This window comes from Musca vetustissima, unplaced genomic scaffold (assembly GCF_032173495.1).
Source record: "Musca vetustissima isolate MV318-11 ecotype Yass unplaced genomic scaffold, APGP_CSIRO_Mvet_v1 utg109262, whole genome shotgun sequence".
Taxonomy (NCBI): domain Eukaryota; kingdom Metazoa; phylum Arthropoda; class Insecta; order Diptera; family Muscidae; genus Musca; species Musca vetustissima.
Genome location: NW_026885972.1, coordinates 1,279 through 22,018, shown reverse-complemented (window position 1 = coordinate 22,018; position 20,740 = coordinate 1,279). Strand labels below are relative to the sequence as shown.

General features: G+C 34.3%; 5 protein-coding genes across 5 annotated transcripts; 2 read left to right on the top strand and 3 right to left on the bottom strand.

The window, feature by feature from the left end:
* Positions 1–899: 899 nt before the first annotated feature.
* Positions 900–4,597, bottom strand: LOC133333342 (uncharacterized). Its single transcript, XM_061541656.1, has 4 exons — positions 4,503–4,597; positions 4,031–4,239; positions 1,263–1,458; positions 900–1,200 (listed from the first exon to the last, which is right to left on the bottom strand). The coding sequence occupies exons 1-4, from the start codon at positions 4,579–4,581 to the stop codon at positions 914–916; spliced, it is 771 nt and encodes a 256-aa protein (XP_061397640.1). The 5' UTR covers positions 4,582–4,597; the 3' UTR covers positions 900–913.
* Positions 4,598–6,827: 2,230 nt separating this feature from the next.
* Positions 6,828–9,656, bottom strand: LOC133333348 (uncharacterized). Its single transcript, XM_061541660.1, has 4 exons — positions 9,527–9,656; positions 7,327–7,409; positions 7,069–7,251; positions 6,828–7,013 (listed from the first exon to the last, which is right to left on the bottom strand). The coding sequence occupies exons 1-4, from the start codon at positions 9,654–9,656 to the stop codon at positions 6,828–6,830; spliced, it is 582 nt and encodes a 193-aa protein (XP_061397644.1).
* A 449-nt stretch (positions 9,657–10,105) lies between these two features.
* Positions 10,106–11,126, top strand: LOC133333347 (chymotrypsin-2-like). The gene is made up of 3 exons (XM_061541659.1): positions 10,106–10,234; positions 10,296–10,649; positions 10,710–11,126. Exons 1-3 carry the CDS (start codon positions 10,106–10,108, stop codon positions 11,124–11,126), a joined length of 900 nt encoding a protein of 299 aa, XP_061397643.1.
* A 2,025-nt stretch (positions 11,127–13,151) lies between these two features.
* LOC133333346 (chymotrypsin-like protease CTRL-1) lies at positions 13,152–13,556 on the top strand. The gene is made up of 2 exons (XM_061541658.1): positions 13,152–13,217; positions 13,278–13,556. The coding sequence occupies exons 1-2, from the start codon at positions 13,152–13,154 to the stop codon at positions 13,554–13,556; spliced, it is 345 nt and encodes a 114-aa protein (XP_061397642.1).
* A 246-nt stretch (positions 13,557–13,802) lies between these two features.
* On the bottom strand, positions 13,803–18,455 carry LOC133333343 (mpv17-like protein). The gene is made up of 4 exons (XM_061541657.1): positions 18,310–18,455; positions 18,107–18,240; positions 17,913–18,044; positions 13,803–14,006 (listed from the first exon to the last, which is right to left on the bottom strand). Exons 1-4 carry the CDS (start codon positions 18,452–18,454, stop codon positions 13,803–13,805), a joined length of 615 nt encoding a protein of 204 aa, XP_061397641.1. The 5' UTR covers position 18,455.
* Between the last annotated feature and the right edge of the window lie 2,285 nt (positions 18,456–20,740).

Genomic DNA, 20,740 nt, shown 5'->3' with positions numbered 1-20,740 from the left:
TTTTCCCCAAACATTGCTAAACCTATTATCTTTACCTAGCCTAGATCAAAACCGAAAATGAGACTCATTGATCCACTCCTTCTGGTATCTCCCCCGCAAAGGGACACTTTCATATAGGAATGTCAAAATTGTCAATATTTATAAATTCAATATCAAGCGAATGGAATGTCCGATTTGAATTTCAGTCAAATCGAAAGATGAATATTTTTTAAATAAAACGAAATTTTTTGGCCTTCCACTATTGTCGCTCATAAGATTTTAGATACGCTGCCAAAGACTAGAAATCAATATGCATAGGTTTTCATCGTCCAAATCAAAAAATCTTTTATTAAAAAAAACTAGAAAATATTTAATATTTTCCCATTTACCTACCTTTAAGTAATCGAAAGAAAAAATTTTGATATTTTTTTGGTACAATTACGACATAAAAGTGTATAATTATTATTTATTATTGTATAAAAAAATCGAAGATATTGTAAAAAATTAAAAACTTATTCGAGAATGCCAAATAATATTGTGGACGGATTATATAAAAAAGTTATATATTTTTGTGTGGTAAATACAAATACGATATGTTGTTGTATTGCGCCAACAAAAGGTGTTGCAGTTTAAAATATATGTTTCAACTACAATACTAAGGCACTTTTTTGTAGGTATTGTTTTTGTTGTTGTTGATGTTAATAATGTAATGTATAAAATAAATTGGACGGTTTGTATAAAACTGTTGTTTCTTGTTGTTATAAGAACAAAACATGAGATTCGAATATTAGTTTCGAGTTTTGTCAATAAAATAAACAAAATATATAAGCTAAACATAAACATTGACAAACAAATGCTAATTATGGAATGTATGCTGCTGATAAGTAAGTCAGAAAATATAGACAATGAAAGTATTGACTTGTCTTCCTCCTGCCTATATATAACCATGCAGACTTCTTGATGTACTATGATGATGACGGTCAGCGTGATAACCCGGCTCCTGCATTTCCATTTGCATTACCAAATTCTTTTGTTCACCGCGCATTTCGTAGGCCTCACGCGCTTCGCGATGGAAGATCAATGCAGCCATGCCCAACAGAATGAATGTGACAACAGCCAAGGCATATGACCAGCCGAGTACATTAAATTTCGGATACATTAGCCAGTCACGACGATAGGCACAGCCGCCAAATATACAAACGGCCAAGAACATGAAGACAGCTGTAATGAAGAGTAAGAATTTTATTTTAAATTTTAATAGAATATTATCGAAATAAACTTACATGATATTGTTGTTCCAAAATAGGAGATGCGAACCAATAACCATTCATATTGCAAAACAAATTTCAATGGTAGACGAATAATTGTTAACGCCAATATAACCAATATTATGAAAACAATAATGAATGATAATGTAACAAATGCTTGTACAGCCATCAACCAGCCGGGTAGAAGCCATTCACGAATTACATAGTATTCCTGAAATAAATTAAGAAAATAATATTTATAAAATTTCAAAATAAAATTATTTTAAATAAACAAATTAAATAAACATTTTATTAATTAGAAATACTCTTTGAGTCATAATCTAAGATGGTCGGATTTTTAATGGCAAAATTATATCAAATTAGGATGCATCTGAAAAAAAGATCATTGGAATAGACTTATACAACAATCTAAGCCGACTATTTTGGTCTTAAGATAATTATAAGACATTTCCTGGGAGAAAAGGGACGTACAGACAATCGGTCGCTCTATCTCCATTAATGACGTACTTGTTTGGACACCCTCTCTGAGTGACACAAAATGAGAGTCCTATAAATACGGGGTTTTGGACATGACAAAAAAGGTTCCTTGTAAGGTGTGAATCGATTTTGTCAGATAATCAACTCCGACCTCGTCCAGCTGTTCCATCATAACCATCGATATTCCGCCAGGGCTCAAAGCATTAGATGACTGCGCTAGGGATGACACATGCAAACTGTGGTGGTACCTCCACGACAGGAAGAGATCTTATACGACGTATTACTCTTCGCCCCATCGCTCTCGTGATGCTCGACTACCTGTCGGTTAAAATATCTTGCGTATCTCTTCGGATCAGTAACAATTTCTTCGTTCAATGTGACTGAGGACTTATCACCCTTCTTAACAAGGTCCGAGACAGCTTAACCATTGCCCACGGTTTACTCGGTTCCCATGTTACAACTCTTCTGATTCTCTAACATTTATTCTCGACGGAGCTCATCACTCTCATTTGCTAGACCAATTGCCTCTGCTGTGAAATTAGGTCTCATCTGAGATATTCGACCAGCAGGTATAAATCTTGCGGTTGCAGCTGCAATGTTGTCCCGGAATTTAATGGAACGTTTTCTGAAGCATTGATTGTTGAACTATCTGAATCCTTGACAGTTGGCTTTCCTAGGTTAAGGAAAGCGCGGCGTTCAGAGGTGATAAAATTGGACGACCAAAGAGAAATTACGGTCTGACAGTTGACGTTATTTATAAGACCAAGTTACACAATGTATTTGTCTGGCGAACGGTTACACTCTCCCCTTATTCTGGTGGGGGCATCATCATTTACCGCGCAGAACGTGGAACTATCAATTTTCTTTGGCAGCACGGTCTCTTCTAGTCATTACGTAGGAAGGAATGCCAAAACTCAGGTGAGTAGACGGTTATTGTCCTCCAATAGAAAGCCTCTGTTAGGCAAACAACGCGGTTCGCAGCTATTAATCAGCTGTATATACACGTTTAGCACCTTTACTTCCGCAGTACCACATTACACTGCTACCCCTATATATTCAATGTATCGGTCACTAGAGTCTAGTTCAAGCGAGATAGGTTTGTATTGAACAGAGTGGGGCATAAGGAATGCTAGGCCCCCACCTTCACTTCAGGCGCAATCCTTTTTCAAATCGTTGCAACCACTTTTCTTTGAGATTGGTTTCCTGCACCACTGTAACCAAGATATTCGTCTGATTCATGAACGCCACTATCCATACTATCTATTTTTCCTTGAAAACTGTTGTAATTAAATTTCAGAAATGATGCACTATCAGGAGTAGGAACAGCAACGTGCGGTGTTAGAGCTGCTGTTGAAGAAACTGCGGTGAAGTTTCGTACTCCGAAGAAGATTACGTCGTGGACGTTGCGTTCGCTGTAGTCTAGCAATTGAGTCAAACCGAAATATTTCCTGAAGTGCACCCATTACATCTCCCCGAAACTGACCGGGGATATGTTCGATCTCGGCACGAACTAAAGGAATCCGGCATATGCTGCTCCCAAAACAGAAAAACAATACAAAAACATAAATAACTGGGTAATTATACATAGGTATAATTCATGCTTATGTCGGGCATGTGACTGAAGTTAAATCTGCCCTTAAAGTTCACTCATTCTGAAAACATTATTCTTCCATTTTGTCTTCTTTTCAGGTTTCGAGAACTATGTGGGTAGCATACGACAAATTGATAGCTGATATCAAATATGTAAACGGTAATTTAGTCGTACTCCTAGAAAATATTGCCATAACATAGATAATTCAAGTTCATGTTGAAGTAACTGCAGTCTTCTCTGTAAGTTTATATCCTTAACTTTTGAAGGAAACCAAATTATAATTTCATTACGAAGTCCATTGCCGCTGGCGTACAATAAAAGCACATTAGAAACTCTTGTACACTATAGTACTACATCGATTTGTGCTAGGATGGATATTTTCACACATAAAAAATATAACAGCCATAACATATTTTCAAAACATTACACAACATACTGATTATAGTTATACTACACTTCACTTCTTCAAATTTTTTAAGTTCCTAATCCCTGTCATTTCCATTCTAGTCTAAATTACTTTACTTGCTTAAACTTTGGACACACTATCATCACAACTACAATGTGGTGTAATCTATAATTAAAATTCCATTAACTAGGACATTCAATAGGGAACGACATTTGACGTAATTAATCCAATTAACTTAAATTCTAACCGCTATGACCTAATCTAATTCTAAAACAAAATAAACGTGCTGTAATAAAATATATAACTTACATAGCTGAAAATGTTGTGGCAACCATTAAATTTACGTGGTATTTGGTAGTTGGGATATGTGAAGTCTTTAAAACAATATTGCCACAAGCCCATATTCTTAAAGCTGCTTAGTGTCTCCTCGTACGATTCAATCCAATAGGGTGAACAGAACGACATCATCATAAAGAAATAACCAACAAAGGTTATTATGGCTCCAAAGACCACACCATCTGAAATAGAGAAAGAAGATAAAAACACATTTAGTAATTAAAGAAAAACGACAAAATATATAAAACCACTTGTTGGAAGAGGGAAGGATGGTTCACTTTTTTAGATCAAAATACCAAGAATGTTCCCATTTTCCAATTGCCTTAAAGATGTCTTCTAAATATAGTGTCACTCCCTAAATTGTTTTGTTTTCATTTGCTGTCGGCGCCGCAGCCACATTTACACAAACAAAATTCAATGGGGGCTGGCTTGACTCTTGACTCACTTGTGGCACGAGGGTAATCATTCTTTTCCACTCCATTATCGGTGGTATCTGTCGATTGTTGTTTACGAAAATTATGCATTTTCTTTCGTCGTTTGTTGTTTCTATTTATTTAAATAAATAATCACTAATTTTTATTGGAAAAACATTAATAAAAAGTGTATAGTTTTGGAATGTTTCGTTGCGCTCAAAAGAAAATTAAGACTCAGCAGCGTCGTGAAATGTCAAAAGAGTGAAGAAGAAAAACAACACCCTAAATACAGTGTTGTTGTATGTGGGTACTTTTTCGTTTTGTGTTGCTACTAAAAATGCAACACTGTTGGTGTAGTGAGGCAGTGTATGATATTCAAACTGTAAATTATGCAGTTTATAATTAGCTTGATTTGAATTTAAAAATTAAATAAAAAAATATATATAATAAATATAAGGGTGTGGATTTGTGGGGTGAAATTTGTAAAAAATATTTCAATTACTTCTAATAAACGTGGATTTTTAAAAGTATTTTTTTAATGTCTATTATTAGGAGTGGATCTTTAAAATTATTTTTTAATGTCTATTATTAGGAGTCACTATCACTAATCGTGGATATTTTTAATAGAATCAAGGACTATCATTAGCGTGATTTTTTTAAAATAGACTCAAGGACTATCACTAAGCGTGGATTTTTTTTAAAAATAGATGCAGGACTATCACTAAGCGTGGATTTTTTTAAATAGACTAAGCGTGGATTTTTTAAAAATAGACTAAGCGTGGATTTTTTTTTTAAATAGACTAAGCGTGGATTTTTTTTAAATAGACTAAGCTTGGATTTTTTAAAAATAGACTAAGCGTGGATTTTTTTAAATAGACTCAAAGACTATCACTAAGCGTGGATTTTTTTAATAGACTCAAGGGCTATCACTAAGCGTGGATTTTTTTAATAGACTCAAGGGCTATCACTAAGCTTTTTTTAATAGACTCAAGGACTATCACTAAGCTTATTTTAATTTTTCACTAAGCGTGGATTTTTTTAATAGACTCAAGGGCTATCACTAAGCTTTTTTTAATAGACTCAAGGACTATCACTAAGCTTATTTTAATTTTTTTTGTAAAGACTAAATTTTTACATTAATCGCTACTTCTAGAATATTTGATACTGAAACTACCGGTCCAGGACTATCACTAAGCGTGGAATTTATAAAATAGACTCAATGAATATTACTAAGGATTTTTTTTTAATATTTTTCGAAGACCCTGTAAATTTGGCTACTACTTCTAGAGGGTTTGATACTGAAAATACCGGTTCAGCCTATATTGACGATAAAATTTTTAAAGACATTTTTATAGGATCACGTCTTTATGCACACCGTATTCGACCCGTAGAACTCAGTGTCGTTTTTACTTTATAAAAATAGTTGTTTTCACGACAATCTGCCCTATAATCTAGGAGTTTTTTAATCATATCTTTAGTGTGGAGTGCAAAACAATTGATATGATATCGGAAGTAATTACATATTACTACCCACAAATGATAATGATATTCAAATTACCTGCCTTTTTGAATGAAACTACATTGACCCAATTTCCTACTATTATTTTCGCTGCATTATAATCACTCAATAATTTGTATGTATGCCAGGTCTGGAGTTTGCTTTTTGGTTTCGGGGAACTACAATATGTATGCGGGTCAGACAATAAGGTCACAGTAACATGAGTATAATCACTTTTTTTATGGGAAATAAATCGTCAGAATTATGGTTGGGTAAGGCCGATATGGTCTTGTGAGATAAATTTAAGCTCAGATCTAAGGTTCAATAAACAGGTCGTATAAGAAGCGAATATTATCAACAATTTTGGTTGAAAATCACGTACTGTCAATTTTTTTTTTAATGTTTTCCATTAAGTTAAAATTGGCGATTAAGTCAAAATTGATGATTACGTCAAAATTGAAATCATTTTCACAGCTTGGGTAAAATCATCTGGACTTATCAGGCGGCATTATTATTAAGCCATGCTCAGAACTATTTTTATGGAACTGATTAGAGATTGTGTAAGTTACTAGTACTTGAAAGCAATAATTTTAATAAGTTTTTTTTTTTTATTTTTTTGCAGGGTTAACTAATATATTGTGTATATATTTTAACTTACATCTAAAGTTATGATCCTATTTATTCATCAATATTTTATATTATTTTCATTTTTGTTATCGTACTCATTTATTAACAAATAATCTTAAAAAATAAACAAATAATTTACTATATATTTAGTCTAATAACTAAGAGGTTACACCACATACAACACAACAAAATAAATATATACCTAAAATAAATAATACAACACTTATATCTACTATTCTTTTTTCTTGGCCAATATAAATTTCTCTTCATCATCGATTTCGTGATGTTCCAAATGCTTCATATAGGCCAAAAAGCATGTCCATATTAAACTACAAACACTGATGAAAGGTACACGATTTTTCTCTGGTATCACAGAGAAATTTATGGTGGCCACAATGGGCCACACAGAGGCAGCAACCTGAAATAAAACTAACAGTTAATAAATATTCCCATTTGAAAAAATAGCTACATACCTTATATGTGGGTAAAAATTTTTTACTAACTTCGGCCGATGCTTCACCCAATGTTTTCATTTCCAATAAACTCATAATGAAATAAAAACATGTCATGGCAGCCGGTGTATAGGATACTGTTTCGACGGCTGCTTTCATAACTGCCGTTCGAAGGGATGTCTTGGGCCACATTGCTGATGATATCTGTAGAAAAAGAAATGTACTTATTATTAAATTAAAATATAATAATTAAATTAATATGTAATAGATTTAACATACCTTAATCCATCCATATAATGTAGGGGCCACAAAAAGCCCACCATATAAACTGAAACGTAAACAACGCCACCAATCAAAATGTCCTATTTAAAATGAAAAAGAAGGAAAGTTCATATCATTCCTAAATGACAGGTATACCTTCGATAGTCTGGTCCAAGATATCGAACGACAGGTGATTGGTGAAGATTTTTTAATAATGAAGCCATATAGCATATAAATATACCACGCAAATATTGAAAAATATATGTGGGGTATATATTTTTGAATATATGTTCAAAATTCCTTAAATCGGTCGGGAATTTTATTTGAGCACTATGTTATTGCATTATGTGGCAGTAGATTGTTCAGATTCACTCTAGTATATGGGCGAATTGCTATAATCCGAATATAAAAAAGCGAAATACTTCTACATCAGTCTTATTTGCGCCCATACTCCGGCCGAAGACAAAGATGAGCAGACCAAAGACATATTTTGCGCCTAGAAACTGCATATGACCGTTACCCTAGCAATGACATTAAAATTCTGCTAATTCAGAAATGAAGATGAAAACCTTGTGACATATACAGACAGCGTGGAAGGAGTAGGATCTGGAAGGAGCATTTTGCAAAGCTTCTGGTATGAAGTAATAACGGCGAGGAAGATACCCCAGAATCAATAAGAGATTACGGTCTAGATTGTAGATGAGGTCAGAATAGCAATTAATCGGCTGAAGAATAATAAAGCAGCAGACACCGATGGATTACCAGTCGAGATTCAAGACCGGTAGTCAGATGCTGATCAGGACGAACTGATTAGTACAATTTGGCTAGAGGAATGCATGCCCAATTATTGGAACATCAGCATCCTGTGTTCCGTGCACATAAAAGGAGACAAGACAATATGTGCCAACTATAGAGGAATTAGTCTCCTTCCCATCGCATATAAAGTTCTATCCAGAGTGCTGTGTGAACGTCTTAAGTCAATGGTCAATTATATTATTGAATCTTATCAAAGCAGCTTCAGATATGGCAAATCCACTATAGATCAGATTTTCACACTGTGCCATAATCCTGAAAAATACCCACGAAAAATACTTCTACACATTCCACATTTTCGTCGACTACAAAGCCGCATTCGAAAGCCCCGTCCGTCCTCAGAGGGGTTTAAAGCCATATCTGCGTTCAGCATTCCTGAAAAATTAATACGACTATGAACGATAAGAAAGGACCTATCGGAGCCCCTCAATACCGACAAAGTGACAGTTTGTCGTGTGACCTTTTTAACATCCTGCTTGAAAAGGTCATTCGAGACGCAAAGGTAAACCGAAGTGGCACTCTGTACACCAAACAACACATGTTACTCGCTTACGCCGATGACATCGATATAATGGGTCGAACATTGCGAGCGGTAACAGCCCCCTTTGAACAAATTGGGAAGGAGCCTGCCCAAGTGGTAAATGGCGAAAGACTAACCAGATGGTATCAACGCGCAAGACGTCCAGTAGACTCGGACCAAATGTGGAACTTGAGAACTACGAAGTAGTTAACGATTTTATATACCAACATAGAAGGGAAAGAGTTAGTCGGCATCAGATGGTCATCCGAACCTGGATGCAGGATTTCGAAAACCATCTGGCCAGAATTCTCTCACCGTACAACTTCTTCGCTGTTATCCCATAACAAGAGATAAAATCGTTGTGGGGATCATAACAGGTCACTGCAAGATTAGATCTCTCACTTCAAAATAGGACGTCAACGTAGTGAATTATTGTCGTCTATGTGAGGACGAGGAAGAGCTGGAAACAATTGAACATTTACTCTGCCATCGCTGAGTGGCAGTTCGGCAAATGTGAAATTGATAATTTATAATCCAACTTCCACTATTTATTCTATTTTCCATTCTCTTTTATCCTCTCTTTTCAGGTATCAGGGATGAACACAATGGACAAATGTGCCTGAGTGAACGATTGCAATCAGCAGCCGAACATCCCTTAACCTAACCCAACATTTTTGGAAGTGCCTAAAAGTGCTTCGAATATTTTTTTGAGTGGGTGAAAAAGTGTATAATGGAGTGACCGGACAATAATAATTATAATCTCTTCAGTACATTTCATGTATTTTGCAACAAATATTCAAAAAATCTGTATATCTGATCAAAATGAAAAATTTATCGGCCAGTTGATTAGTTAGTATAAAGTTTAATTTTCTTTTCCATACTTACCAAATTCTTTATTCTCAAATGTTTGCTGAATTAAACTGCTGGTGGGCCATATCAAACTGTAGGAGACCATACCCCGTGTTACCGGATATTTCGTAAGTATTGCTTTGAATTTTAGCAAAAATGTAGACATTGTTATGTGTAACGATGTGCGATGCGGCTCGTAAAAAAAGTGAAAATACTGAAATAGGAAAATGTTTTATTAATCACCCACATATAATGAGCATCAAAGGGTAGTAGACAAGCGAATTACCTTTGTTTTTTGCAAAACTTTTAACAAACATTGACCTTGATTTGCAGATATTGGCGCGGATATTTTTCACTGTTAGTTAATCATACAAAAAAGAAAAATGTTTGTGGAAAAGTAAAAACACTCATACATAACTATGAAACGAAATTGAAATTTCACATAAACGTTTTTTATCGGTTTTCCGTTACCGAATGAACACCCACACACACCAAGTGTTAATGAAAACAGCATGGTGTAACGAAAATCAAAAGGCCAAATCCATTTTAATATTTAAATGCAAGAGTTTGAAGCGAATAGTACATCAATCGTATAGTGGAATCGGAAGTTTAAACATGCAGCTGAAGAATTTGGATTATTTGCTGATTTTCAGCGTATTCGGGGCTTTGTTCAGCTGTAGCCTGGCATTTCATACAAAAATCGTAAATGGCAGTGTGGCTTTACCTGGAGAGTATCCATATATGGTAAGTTGGTAAATTATTTTCCTTTAAAATTATCCTCAAAATAATCCGCAAATAAAAAAAGGTATCTCTGAGACGTGCCTCTTCGGGTCGCCATGCATGTGGTGCCTCTTTGTTAAATCGTGTTTGGGTATTAACGGCTGCCCATTGTGTGGTGAAGCAGGAACCTCACCAAGTTAACATCCAATATGGCAGCAATGAATTGGATCGTAACTCCACGAACATTTCCAATGTTACGAAGATTTTCGTTCACGAAGGCTATGATCCTTCGAATCAATATATTCATGATATAGCCTTGATGCGTTTGGATAAACCGATTAATGTGGAAAAAGATTTTCTGGGCATTCGGTTGCCTGATTTTAATTTGCAAACTGATGCTGAAACTCCAGCCACGCTAGTTGGTTGGGGTCTCAATGCGGTAAGTCCTGAAAACAGAGGACAAGATAATTTTTCTTTAAAATTCCCTCTTTCCTTACAGACTGGTGGTGTGGTTCAGCAACATCTCCAGAAAGTCGATTTAGAAATTTTCAGTGATGCCGAATGTAGCCGTCGACATGGCATCGATATCCATCCGACAAATATTTGTGCTGGTGTACCGGAGGGTGGCAAAGGCCAGTGCAGTGGTGATTCTGGTGGTCCTTTGATTGTTAAAAATACCCAAGTTGGTATTGTGTCGTGGTCACGTAAACCCTGCACAGCCTATCCATATCCGGGTGTTTTCACTGAGGTATCAGCATATGTTGCTTGGATTTTGGAAACCATATTGGATGCTGAAGATGAGGAAGATTTCGGTGACAGTCAAGAGGGTTTGAGCGGTATTGATGGTATATTAAGTGGAAATTTAATTGTTATTGGCTCGAAGCGTTTGGCTTTCTTGAAGAAAATATTGAAATAAATGTGGTTAATCGAAATATTCAAAATGAATTAAAAATCAAAGTGAACTTTTCTTTTTTTAGAATTGAATAAAGTAGTTTTTTTGCCCCCATGATAAAATCCCAATTAAGAATAGGCGAGTTTACTTGCGGCAAGTCTATGTTTGTAGGAACGAGGGGCAAGGGGAATAAAATTAACAAAAATTGATCGTACCGCTAATTGTCTGGCAAATCGTTTTGTGTATTTCGTATTGTAGTGTCCAAAACTTGAAACTTACTTAGCTCGCTTGTTACAGAACGGTTGTTCCATAAGCATCTCCTCCAATTTAAAAGAACATGTTACGAGACGTTGACTTCTACTTGGTCTTTCCATCTAATTCGTGGCCTTCCCCTTCTGAGTGAACTATCAGTAGGCCCTCTTTTATAAGCCTTTTGAGCTGGGGCATACTCATTTATTCGCACAACATGGCCTAGCCACCGTAGTCGTTAGTTTTGCTGCTGACCACTAGTTTTGCTGCTTTATTACTCTTCAGCCGATTGATTGTTATTCTGATCTCATCTTTGCTGGGGTATCCTCTTCACCGCCACTATTTGATACCAGAAACTTTTCAAAATGCTCCTTCCAGATCCTCAACATGCTGTCTGTGTCTGTCAACAGGCTTTCCGGACTTCATTCTGACTCCTGTTGACTTTTATCGGGACAAGAAGGGCTTTCGTCAAGCAGGTGGGTAAGTTGCAGCTTTTCGACGTCAAGTTTCCGTGTTGTGTTGTCCGAGTGCGAACCTTGGCTGCTACAAGGTACTGGTCCGAATCGATATTCGCTCCTCGTATCGATCGAACGTCTAATACACTGGATGAATGCCTTCCGTCTATCACAACATGATCAATTTGATTTCTCGTTGCTTGATAAGGAGATATCAAGGTGACCTTTTGTATTTTGGTTTTCTTTTTCGTTGCTTTTTCATAGTAGGAGGGGTTTTCCGAGTGTGGACAAATAACCCAACGCCTCAACTCATTAAAAAAAACTTGAAATACCAATTGTAAATAAATCGAAGGTCAATTTTCGATATCCCAATTTTATATCCATTCGAAATTCATCCAAACTTATATTCAATTAATCCGAACCAAAAAACGTGAATGTCTTTAAGAATAGAGCGAGAAAGTTAGAACTTTGTATAGATGCGTATTTTTTTTATTTTGTTATAAATAGTGTGGCTGAGTCAGATCTAAAGGGGACCCCCAATTCTCGATTTCAAAAAATTGAATTTTGTGTTTTAATTTAATTCGAACCTATGCTAATTCAAGAATTTCAGGTAAAATTATAAAAAACTCTTGAAGATATAGCCGATTAATTGTGTTAACATCAAGTGACGGCAATAGTGCTTCTCAAACTGTAAACGCGTTTTTCTTAAAACAGTGTTTTTACGAATGGCGGACACGAGAACTCAAAAACTAATAATCTAAAACGTTTCAAATTTTAACACGTTATTCTGTACATACATAGCTAGGACATGAACTAGGATAAATGTAATCGGCCAAGATCTTCCTTATTTGCTAACTTGGTTTATGGTGGGTCATTTAACTCGCACTTAACCCCAAGCGAAAGTTTGAACTTTTACTGCAAATAAATGTCCGTATCTTTAATTTTCTTGGTATGACAAGTTAGGCCCGGTCGGAACTTAATGTTTTTTTTGTTAAATATAAAACATTTTCAATATTTTTAAATGTTTCTTTATATAATCCCGAATTTATCATTTTAGGTTTCATTGCGGCGCGCCAAAGACAAACAACATTTTTGTGCGGGAACAATATTGAATTCACAATGGATTTTGACAGCAGCTCATTGTTTTACATTTATCTGGTCTCCCAAGGATATTGTAATACAATATGGAAGTAATGAACTGAAACCACTTATTCCACTATATAAAGATGTAGAAGAGATTATCAAACATGAAGGCTATAATCCGACTGTGGCAATACATGATATTGCCCTATTGAAATTGGCAAATCCTTTACCACTTTTCCCTAACATAGGACATGTCCAAATAATGGAAGAATCCATGGCATCATATGAAAATAAAGAAGTAACACTGATTGGATGGGGCCTTAATGAGGTGAGATTGAAATGATTCAAATTCAATAATTTAAATAATTATTTTCATTATGACTTTCAGACCATGGGTACACTTACCCCCAGACTACATAAGGTCTCATTGAAAACCATAACCCTAACCGAATGTCGTTTATCGTTATTATCTGTAATACACAGAACTAATCTTTGTGCCGGAGGTTATGGTAAGGGTCAATGTTCTGGAGACTCTGGTGGTCCCTTATTACTAAACAACAAACAAATTGGTTTGGTATCTTGGAGTATTAAACCTTGTGGACAAAAGCCGGGAGTTTTTACAAATATTTCGTATTACATAGATTGGATCAAAGAACATATTAAATAAGTAAAATAATAATAATAAAAAATAAATACATTTTTAAAAATATTTCATATTACATAGATTGGATCAAAATATCATATTAAATAATTAAAAAAACATTTTTGTTCTATTTTACAAACAAATAAATGCATTTTATTCATTTTTTACACATTTAACATCATAACACCCTAAAATTATAATAACACTTAAAAATTAAAAAAAAAAATAATAAATTGCACTAAAAATTATTCTAAGGTTCAGTAGACGTATTTACATGGTCAAAGCCTTCCCCCGTTGTACATCGTCATCGTAGTGTTGTTGTTGTTCTTCCTCCTCATGAATTTCCATTGTCTTCATGTAAGCCAAGAAGGTGGTCCACATTAAACTACAAATACTTACAAACACTACACGATGTCTTTCGGGTACCATGGAAAAGTTGATGGTCTGTAAAATGGGCCATATGCAAATACCAACCTGCAATACAAAAGAAAATCGGTTAATTTTTGATTAAATTCAAAGTTACATGGTGATGACCTATTTATTTATTTTTTCTTTTTTAACAAGATAAGATATTTTCACGGGATGGATGACTGATAACAATTCATTGTCATTGTAAGTAAATAATAAGTATTCGGAATTTGTTGTAAAAAAATACAGGAGTTAAAAAAACAATCATCAGGAATGAGGGACAAAAAATGCGTTAATCACAGTATACGAAGTCTTAGCTCAGGAACTGTTGAACATCGTCAAATTTTCAGTAGCCACATAGATTAAAAATTTAAAAGCAAAAACTAGTAAAAAAGTGCCAGGCATAAATAGTATCGTAAATATTCCTTTAGTAGTAGAAAGATCTATGCGCCAGGTTCGCTTAATTTTGTTGTCCGCCTCGTGCCATATTTATAAAAGTATTGAATGCAGCGTTTCTTTTATATATAGCATTTCCAGATTAAATGAAACCTTTTATAAATTAAATGAAACCTTTTCCAAATTAAATGAAACCTTTTCCAAATTAAATGAAACCTTTTCCAAATTAAATGAAACCTTTTACAAATAGAATGAAACTTTTTCCAAATTAAATGAAACCTTTATTCTTATCTAAGGAAATATAATATTTGCAGTAATTTTAAACCAATATTTGAAAATTAAATCAAAGAATATTAACAAATATAGTTGTATGGCTATGTAATTAACATAAATATTCTTTAATTCGGTGTAATTTCATTTAATATCTTTACTACATAAAACAAAATAAATAGTAATGCAAACTGGGGTATTTCTTGACATTTTAATAAATAAATATTTAAGAACAAGAATTGAATACCCGGTCCTAAATGCGAAATACATATTTGACTTAATAAATTGTTGATGGTAAGATAACTGCTTATCTTAATGAAGGAGTTCCCGACTTGCAGCTTGTGGGATTTTCAAAACCATGTCCATAACGTAGTTAGAACAATCTTGCCGAGTAAGCTTTTGAATACTTCGCTCGATTACATCAACAATGTTATGTTCCATTGAAACGTCACACAGCTCAGCTCTTGCACATAATTTTATTTTTGAAAATGCATTTTCAATTGGATTTAGCATTGGAGAATAAAGCGGTAAGAATTTAAGGTTGCATCTTTTGGATTCGATCAAATTTTTTATGTCATGTCGCTTGTGTATTTGAGCGTTATTTTCCAACTCTGGGTTGATTTTCTCAAAAAAAATCTATAAATAATTTAAATCTGTCTGCATCGACACTGGAATTAGAAACGATTGTGTGATGTACAACTCCCGCGTTGTTTATTGCTGCAATTATAGTGACATTACGACCTCTGACCGTAGGCAACACAATGTGTGCTCTTGTTCCTTGTCTTGAACGGGCTTGGGTTCTTCGTATGTAAAGAGCTTCCCGATGAGAGCTTCCCGATGCAACCTTAAATTCTTACCGCCTTATTCTCCAATGCTAAATCCAATCGAAAATGCATTTTCAAAAATAAAATTATGTGCAAGAGCTGAGCTGTGTGACGTTTCAATGGAACATAACATTGTTGATGTAATCGAGCGAAGTATTCAAAAGCTTACTCGGCAAGATTTTTCTAACTACGTTATGGACATGGTTTTGAAAATCCCACAAGCTGCAAGTCGGGAACCCCTTCATTAAGATAAGCAGTTACCTTATCATCAACAATTTATTAAGTCAAATATGTATTTCGCATTTAGGACCGGGTATTCAATTCTTGTTCTTAAATATTTATTTATTAAAATGTCAAGAAATACCCCAGTTTGTATTACTATTTATTTAGTTTTATGTAGTAAAGATATTAAATGAAATTACACCGAATTAAAGAATATTTATGTTAATTACATAGCCATACAACTATATTTGTTAATATTCTTTGATTTAATTTTCAAATATTGGTTTAAAATTACTGCAAATTTAACCTGCATAAAAATAAATTCCGAAAAAACATTTATAAGAAGATACAAACAAAATTTTGGAACAGTGAAGGAAAATAAGCGTGGAGGAAATAGAACTAAGTTGTTGACACCACAAGTTTTAAGTCTGATCGAGTTCTATATAGAAAGTCAACCTGGAATTACCCTCAAAGCCATAAAAACTAAACTGTTGAGAGAAAATGATATAAATATTTCCACAAGCTGCATAGAATATGGATTACGGAAATTAAAAATTACGTTTAAGATGGCCTCTATTGAAATAGAACGAAAGAATGACTCCAGAACATTAGGCTTGAGACAAAAAATGCTCAAGACTTTACAAAATGGATACCCCAACAAGGAGAAAAATTTATATTCATTGATGAGTGTGGATTTAATCTTCACATACGAAGAACCCAAGCCCGTTCAAGACAAGGAACAAGAGCACACATTGTGTTGCCTACGGTCAGAGGTCGTAATGTCACTATAATTGCAGCAATAAACAACGCGGGAGTTGTACATCACACAATTGTTTCTAATTCCAGTGTCAATGCAGACAGATTTAAATTATTTATAGAATTTTTTTTTTTGAGAAAATCAATCCAGAGTTGGAAAATAACGCTCAAATACACAAGCGACATGACATAAAAAATTTGATCGAATCCAAAAGATGCAACCTTAAATTCTTACCGCCTTATTCTCCAATGCTAAATCCAATCGAAAATGCATTTTCAAAAATAAAATTATGTGCAAGAGCTGAGCTGTGTGACGTTTCAATGGAACATAACATTGTTGATGTAATCGAGCGAAGTATTCAAAAGCTTACTCGGCAAGATTGTTCTAACTACGTTATGGACATGGTTTTGAAAATCCCACAAGCTGCAAGTCGGGAACCCCTTCATTAAGACAAGCAGTTACCTTATCATCAACAATTTATTAAGTCAAATATGTATTTCGCATTTAGGACCGGGTGTTCAATTCTTGTTCTTAAATATTTATTTATTAAAATGTCAAGAAATACCCCAGTCTGTATTACTATTTATTTAGTTTTATGTAGTAAAGATATTAAATGAAATCACACCGAATTAAAGAATATTTATGTTAATTACATAGCCATACAACTATATTTGTTAATATTCTTTGATTTAATTTTCAAATATTGGTTTAAAATTAGTGCAAATATTATATTTCCTTAGATAAAATAAAGGTTTCATTTAATTTGGAAACAGTTTCATTCTATTTGTAAAAGGTTTCATTTCAATTGGAAAAGGTTTCATTCTATTTGTAAAAGGTTTCATTTCAAGTGGAAAAGGTTTCATTTAATTTGGAAAAGGTTTCATTTAATTTGGAAAAGGTTTCATTTAATTTGGAAAAGGTTTCATTTAATTTGAAAAAGGTTTCATTTAATTTGGAAAAGGGTTCATTTAATTTGTAAAAGGTTTCATTTAATGTGGAAATGCTATATATGGGGCTATATCTAAATCTGAACAGACTTTCACAAAATTTAGTATACATCGTTCTAGACTTAATTCAGTACACCATGTCAAATTTTGTACAAATCGAAAGATATATAGGAGCTTTGGTGCATCATTAACCTAAAATTTGACGAAAATATTTATGGGAGCTATATCTAAATCTGAACTTAATTTCACGAAACTTAGCACGCATCATTCTAGACTCAATTAAATATGCAATACCAAATTTCGTGCAAATCGAAAGATACCTTTTTTCCTCAATTTCAATAGGGTTCGTCCTTGGGCCAAATAAATGAGCTGTGCCAAATTTCATTTAATTCCGATCATAAATGCAAAGACACAACTCCCTCACCACAGAGTGAAGATATGTATGTCAATATTAACATGTTTGGTTCTTCGTGGTGTAAAAATTTTGACCTGGCCGAACTTGCACTTGTTAACGACTTTACAAGTTATTTTTTTAATTTACTATATATGTACTTACCTTAAATGTTGGTACAAATTTGTCTTTCACCTCTTGGACAGCTTGCTCTTTTGTTTTACCTTCCAGTAAAGACATGCCAGCAAAGAAGCTGGCACAAGCGAATGGTCCATAGGATAATTGTTCGATGGCAGCCTAAAAACAAGAATGACAATTAAAACAATTCCATATAAATACTATTCATTTAAAATACTCACCTTTATAAGTCCAACGCGTAATGTCATTTGTGGCCACATGGCCGATGTCAGTTTTACCCAGCCATACAATGTGGGTGCAACATACAATCCACCAAAGATGCCAAATCTTAAGGCACGCATATAATCATAGGTTTCTATTGGGGGTAGCGTGGTGAAAAATATTGGTTTATTTTATAATTTTATAAAGTTGATTGTATACTTACTTATATTTTTACCCTCTATTGTTTGTTGTATTAAACTACTTGTGGGCCACAGAACGGCATATGACAATGCCCCTCTCAGCAATGGATGAGCCGATGTAAAGGCTTTCCATTGGGTTCTTAAGACATGTATACTTAAAGGCATCATTGGCTATATATGGGAGCTGGAACAAATTTTTATTTTCTTTTATGATTTTCAATTTTGATTTTCACTTAAACTGGGCAAATGCAATTTTTTTGAATAAATAAAATCACTTTCGAACCAAATACAAAAGGTGTTCCATAATAAATTTGTTTGATGATTTATTAGCAGATGATATTGTTTTAAAATACAATTAATAATTAAATTTTTTAACACAAAACTAAGTAATAGTATTATACGCTAGTAAATCAAATGCTGTACCAAAAGCCCGAGAAGAAGAACCAAATTCTGTAACAAAAATCCTGAGAAGAAGGACGCATTCCATAATGTCAGCACCACCCCAAAGTTATGTTTATTAAAATGTCGATCGTAAATATGTATGTGAATTTTCCTGTAACATTTTTTTATATGATGATTTCAATATTCGAAGGTCTTCGTAGAATGAGGAAACCCAAAACATATGTTTTTACCTCCAAACACAATTTGATCGGTTGTATTAGACAAAAAGACGCCACCACCATTAGATCTTGCATTGCATGACACAACACAATAGGCACAAACATTTTGATACTTCGCCAATAGATAGCGTGTACAGAGAACTATTTTTAGATTTTATATTAAAAAAACAACAACAACAAAGTTGACCGACCGAAACTATTTTTTTCTCAAATTGATTCAAGTTCAAGGTCGCCATTTTCGTTGCAAAAAATCAGGTCAATGTTTGAGGCAATAATCTTTTCAATTCTATTTTTTTCTTTACATAATACTTGCTTTTTACAGAAAGAACCCAAAACGTCTCAAACGTCTCACAAATAGATTTCCGTATACAGTTTTGTATTTTTTTTGTTCACTTCACTTCTCTAAATTTGAAATTGTATTGAAATTTTTTGGCTATGATTTTCCACGATCTAAATGCTAGAATAGTTGAGCGTAGACTAAATTGCAATTTGTGATCAAAAGTTCTAATTCTCTGTAAAATATATTTTTTATATATTTGTACAGATGCAATTGTTGCAGGAGATCGGCGGTGGTGGCGTAATGATCTTGCAACGTCATTAGTTGCAGTGTATTTTTGAAAAAAAAAATTGTAAATAAAACAGAGAAACAGTTGTGGGATTTACATACATAGATACAAGCTGGCATATGTAAATGGCTATCGCGATCACTTAGTCATTATTTGGGGTGCCGGTTGGGTAATTTATATCTTTGTCTAGAGATACAGAATAATTTTGTAAATAATTAGAAATTCACTGATTAGACCCTATTAAGTCTGTTACCATAGATTTTGTAAAGAATATTTTTTAAGGATTATTAAAATTAATTTTCTTTAAAGAATATTTTTTCAAGGACCATATAAGGCGTGGATTTATTAAAAATATTTTTTCAAGGACCTATACAAGGAGTGGATTTTTTAAAGGTTATTTTTTCAAGGACCAACACATGCAACGACTCTGATTGGCTTTAACATGGCGAAGCCCAGGCTTAACTTGGTCCCTCTTTAATCTCAATTGTAGACACTGACCCCGCGGTGTTACCTGGGGTAACTATTTTTATCATCCATTGAAAAATAGTGAGCTGATATGTGCCCCGAATTCACCCATAAGAACTATAAAAAAATAGGAGAATAAAAGACCTCGTCTCCAGATTCACTCCAGTCAATGAGCGAATTGCTATAATCTGTATAAAAGCGAAGTTCTTCTACATCAGTCTTGTTTGTGTCCATGCTCCGATGGAAGACAAAGATGAAAAGACCAAAGACATATTTTACGCATATGCGCATATGACCGCTGCCCTGGCCATGACATTGAAATTCTGCTAGGAGATTTTAATGCAAAAATCGGAAGAGAAAATATTTCAGTCTCCATGAAGAAACATCAGACAACGGCATGAGGTTGGTTGACTTCGCAGCAGCATAAAACATGGTAGTTAGCAGCACCAGATTCAAACATATCGATATACACAAGGCCACCTGGATTTCTCCCGATCAAGCAACGAGATATCAAATTGATCATGTTGTGATAGATTGAAGGCATTTATCCAGTGTATTAGACGCTCGATCGATACGAGGAGCGAATATCGATTCGGACCACTACCTTGTAGCAGCCAAGGTTCGCACCCGTCTTAATGTAGCAGCAAAGATGCGATCTAAAACAACACGAAAACTCGACGTCGAAAAGCTGCAAACACAACAGATAGCAGAAGCATACTCCGCTCAACTTACCCACCTGTTTGACGAAAGCACTACTTGTCCCGATAATAGCACAATGGAAACGAATTTCCCACTCCCTACAA

What these genes read in the sequence shown, in the direction of transcription:
- LOC133333342 (XM_061541656.1), bottom strand. Translation starts at nt 4,581, where the DNA reads ATGCATAATTTTCGTAAACAACAATCGACAGATACCACCGATAATGGA. An exon ending in TGATTACCCTCGTGCCACAA is followed by an intron (nt 4,240 to 4,502) that starts GTGAGTCAAGAG and finishes TCTCTATTTCAG; the next exon opens with ATGGTGTGGTCTTTGGAGCC. An exon ending in TTTTGGAACAACAATATCAT is followed by an intron (nt 1,201 to 1,262) that starts GTAAGTTTATTT and finishes TCTTCATTACAG; the next exon opens with CTGTCTTCATGTTCTTGGCC.
- LOC133333348 (XM_061541660.1), bottom strand. Translation starts at nt 9,656, where the DNA reads ATGTCTACATTTTTGCTAAAATTCAAAGCAATACTTACGAAATATCCG. An exon ending in CATTATATGGATGGATTAAG is followed by an intron (nt 7,252 to 7,326) that starts GTATGTTAAATC and finishes CTTTTTCTACAG; the next exon opens with ATATCATCAGCAATGTGGCC. An exon ending in AATTTTTACCCACATATAAG is followed by an intron (nt 7,014 to 7,068) that starts GTATGTAGCTAT and finishes GTTTTATTTCAG; the next exon opens with GTTGCTGCCTCTGTGTGGCC.
- LOC133333347 (XM_061541659.1), top strand. Translation starts at nt 10,106, where the DNA reads ATGCAGCTGAAGAATTTGGATTATTTGCTGATTTTCAGCGTATTCGGG. An exon ending in CTGGAGAGTATCCATATATG is followed by an intron (nt 10,235 to 10,295) that starts GTAAGTTGGTAA and finishes AAATAAAAAAAG; the next exon opens with GTATCTCTGAGACGTGCCTC. An exon ending in TTGGTTGGGGTCTCAATGCG is followed by an intron (nt 10,650 to 10,709) that starts GTAAGTCCTGAA and finishes CTTTCCTTACAG; the next exon opens with ACTGGTGGTGTGGTTCAGCA.
- LOC133333346 (XM_061541658.1), top strand. Translation starts at nt 13,152, where the DNA reads ATGGAAGAATCCATGGCATCATATGAAAATAAAGAAGTAACACTGATT. An exon ending in TTGGATGGGGCCTTAATGAG is followed by an intron (nt 13,218 to 13,277) that starts GTGAGATTGAAA and finishes TATGACTTTCAG; the next exon opens with ACCATGGGTACACTTACCCC.
- LOC133333343 (XM_061541657.1), bottom strand. Translation starts at nt 18,454, where the DNA reads ATGATGCCTTTAAGTATACATGTCTTAAGAACCCAATGGAAAGCCTTT. An exon ending in AATAGAGGGTAAAAATATAA is followed by an intron (nt 18,241 to 18,309) that starts GTAAGTATACAA and finishes TACCCCCAATAG; the next exon opens with AAACCTATGATTATATGCGT. An exon ending in AATTTGTACCAACATTTAAG is followed by an intron (nt 14,007 to 17,912) that starts GTAAGTACATAT and finishes TTTGTATTGCAG; the next exon opens with GTTGGTATTTGCATATGGCC.